The sequence below is a fragment of the Tasmannia lanceolata genome, unplaced genomic scaffold, assembly GCF_043159265.1.
Source record: "Tasmannia lanceolata isolate RefF3 unplaced genomic scaffold, GAP_Taslan_0.1 ptg000023l, whole genome shotgun sequence".
NCBI classification, from domain to species: domain Eukaryota; kingdom Viridiplantae; phylum Streptophyta; class Magnoliopsida; order Canellales; family Winteraceae; genus Tasmannia; species Tasmannia lanceolata.
In genome coordinates this window covers 35,416,301-35,419,841 of record NW_027518700.1, presented here as the reverse complement: position 1 = coordinate 35,419,841, position 3,541 = coordinate 35,416,301, and the positions used below count along the sequence as shown (strand labels likewise).

Sequence of the window (3,541 nt, the reverse complement as noted above, 5' to 3'; positions counted from 1 at the left end):
ACATTTTGTATAAAAATAAATTTTGAAAGGGAAATGATTTCTCCACTCCAATGTTACCTTTAAATACTATACGACAAGCAAGTGGAGCGTGGAGCGCATGTTTATCAAAACAATGGAGTGCTTAAATCATTTCCCTTTTGAAATTCTAAATGATTATTTTTAAATTAAAAAGAAAAAGGTGAAAAAACCAAGGCACTATTTCAGACTTCCAAGAATCTATGAGAATATGCCATGTGTTGGAAAAAAATTTACTTTTTTCAGATTTCACTAAAACGATGGGTTTGCTCATGTCACTTGTGATGTTGTGGCGTGAATCAATTTGATGGTCCCCTTCTAGGTCCTATTCTCGGTTTCCCTAGCATTACTCATTTAGGAATTGATTTCCTTTCAAGTTTATCCCTCCTAAGATATCTCTCCTAATCACTCATTGTCTTAGAAAATTAATTAGGTATCAAAGGGATTTCACCTTGTTTCCAAAAACAACTATTTTTGTGGCATTTTTAAAGCATTTAAGATCTTCATCTCTACCATTCATTCTAAATTTCAACACCTAATATGTCTAGGCCTCTAGGGTCCAAGAGCAAGATACATTTGGAGTAGGAAGGAAGGGGAGACAAATATTTAAAGGGAGAAAAATAAGTGCATAATTGTGTCCATTTTTTTATGGTGTGTGGGAGTAAAGTCCATTATTTTTTCAAAAAGTAAGTTGGGCCCACTTCATAGGATGATCCAAACCGTTCATTTGTTGGGCCACAACCTCAATAAGTTGTAGCTGTAAATCATCTCCATAGGATGACCCTAACCCTCTGATTTGTAGAGGGTAATTTTATAAATCCGAGGGTTAGGATCATCCTATCAAGATGATTTACGGGGTACAACCTATTTACATTGTGGCCAAATCCAACGGATAAATAGTTTGAATCATCTTATGAAGTGGGCCCACTATACTTTTTGAAAAATACTGGACTTTAACCTCAAACACCGTATAAAATCTCCCCTTGTTCTAACCATGAATCCTATTTCCATATTCCAATTGTATTTATTTTTTATTTTTTATAAAAAAAAATGTCATAAAATTGAAGCCCCAGTTGATTATTACAGTACACAAATAAACAAGAGAAAAATGAGTGTTTTCATCACTAAATGGGGTCGAGAAATGAATGATAATGATTTTCTTTTTAAATTAAAAGCAATTTTATTTGAAATTTATGTCAACCTTTGATATTTTTTTACTTTATATTAATTTAGTAATTGTTATAAAACCACCGTATACCCCCCCCCCCCCCCAAAAAAAAAAAAATTCCTTGCTCCGTCCCTGCATAGATGCGATCGAATTGTCAGATTTTTTGTGCTTTTCATGTTTTCATGGATTTGCTAGTGGTTACCACTAAACCCACTAGCCCACTAGCCTGTCACGTGGAACATTAACGACCCACCTTTATCACCGGACCTTGCAGACCCAGGTCTTTAGGGTGAGAGATTACCCATCTGCTCGATCCCATGTTATTGATGATAATTCATTTTAAACACCCCTCTTTGCCATTCCTTCTTCCTTCTCTGGCCAACGCCCTATAAGTAATGGGAGTTGAACATGAAGAACCACAGAGAAGATAATGGTTATGATGCAATGATGATCTAAATGTTGGGATAGAAAGAAGATGAGGAGAGGGCATGGATCAATTCCAATTACTGATCAGAATGGGCTACAGTGCATAGGGTTTTGTCCTCTGTTGAAGGGGCTTTCTTTCGGTGTTTGTTTAGTATTTAATTTTGAACACTTTCATCCAGATTAATCATCTTTGGCATTTTATTCTATTTGTGCCTACTAAATTCAAATTAAACTAATTGGTCTTGCCTACATTATCTAAATTTTAAACTCGGCCTATTTGGATTCATTTAGAGAAATGGAATTAATGTATATACTTCCTTATCTATTAACCGTATCGATCTGATCCAATGGCTAACAACACGCCCTTTATGATATTACAGACCATAGCAGGCAGAGCGCGTCCATCCCCGCACGGAGGTTTAGTGACTTTTTCTTAAAAGGATAGTTGGTGCAATCAAGCCTGATCAGAATTCTTACAAGTGCCTATATCCTACTTACCTTTTAAATATAGTAAGGCATACCTACCAAAATAATTTAAATATGGAAAGGGTTAGTTGTGGTCACCCACTCTTAGTTTGGAGACGTGAAAGGCACTAGCAATCACGCCACCTTTATTTTTCAATCACCTCCTAACAAACTTCCCTCTTAACGAAACTGAAAAGCAATCCAACCATCTCTTCCTAACTTCCAAACAAGGAAAAGAAACAAAAGCAACTAAAGCCACCATCCCTTTTATTTTCTTCGACCTCACTCCCCCATTATTCCAAAATGCAAATGTCACTTACCTTTAAATCCAAGCTTCTCAAGCCATGCAGAAAACTCCTCCAAATCTTTAAATTCCCGTTCAAAAGACCTATCTTGAGACCCTTCAGTCCATTTCGAAAACTACGGCGAACTCCCACCAAGACTACCCGCCGGAGAAGAAGGTTTTGTGGGCTAATATCGGCTTTCCGGTCATCGGAAAAGATGGACGGAGTTGGGGAGCTAAGGAGCCTGACGGAGGTGGGGAGGGAGCAGGTGCTCTTCCCATCGCCCCTCACTCCGGCATATGTGAAGATGGGCGGCGACATTCGCCGGATGGAAGTCGCATGTTCTGGCGAAGTCGAAGACGCCTGCCAGAATTTTGAGAATTATTTGGTGGAGATGATTGTAGAGGAAGGAAAGCTTAAAGATTTGAGGGATGTTGAGGAACTGCTCTATTGTTGGAAGAACTTGAGGTGCCCTGTTTTCCATGATTTGGTTTGTAGGTTCTATGGAGAGCTTTGCAAGGATTTATTTTCCGGCCAAGAGGAGGATGGTGATGACTCTGAATGACTCTTTTGGTAATAATTGTTTAGAGGGATTATCTTGGGTATAAACTATCTGCCAAAACTTGGTGTATACACTATCTCTATTAATTTAGTGGTGCACATTTGCCTAGAGGTAGTTTATATACTATGATTTGGTGTGAAGTTTATATATACGGGTTCTTAATTTGTTCAAAATTCAACAGGGGGATGTTTGTTCGTTTTTGTGTGTCTTTTATTTTTCTTCTTTTATCTTTTGTTGTTTGTGTTTGTATGGAAATTTCTTCGTCAACCTATACATTAACAAAGATAGCCTTTCTTTTAAAATAGGAATTATTTTCTGTTTCAGTTCCCAATTATCAACACTGCAATGTAAGTGCATTACAGCATGGAGAAAAGCTCTTCAAATATTTCCATGGGTCAAGCAAAGATCTTGATTTGCTAGCTAGTTATGATTGTTTGGTCAATGCATAGTACCAAAACTTATTGTGTCAACTCAAAACCCGTACGAGTGGACTTGGATAGCTTCTAAATCAAGTTGAATCAAACATGCAACCTTTGATTTAGAACAAAATCACTTAAACCAAACCATCATAGCTTGCATCATTAAAAGTGTTACAATATAAGAACCATAGAAGCGAGTGCG

General features: G+C 37.3%; 1 protein-coding gene across 1 annotated transcript; it reads left to right on the top strand.

Annotated features, from left to right (window-relative positions):
* Positions 1-2,352: 2,352 nt before the first annotated feature.
* LOC143856505 (transcription repressor OFP17-like) lies at positions 2,353-3,222 on the top strand. The gene has a single exon (XM_077366743.1). It carries the CDS (start codon positions 2,378-2,380, stop codon positions 2,921-2,923), a length of 546 nt encoding a protein of 181 aa, XP_077222858.1. The 5' UTR covers positions 2,353-2,377; the 3' UTR covers positions 2,924-3,222.
* Positions 3,223-3,541: the final 319 nt, after the last annotated feature.

Excerpts from the sequence above, each read along its gene's own strand:
- LOC143856505 (XM_077366743.1), top strand. The coding sequence starts at position 2,378 with ATGCAAATGTCACTTACCTTTAAATCCAAGCTTCTCAAGCCATGCAGA.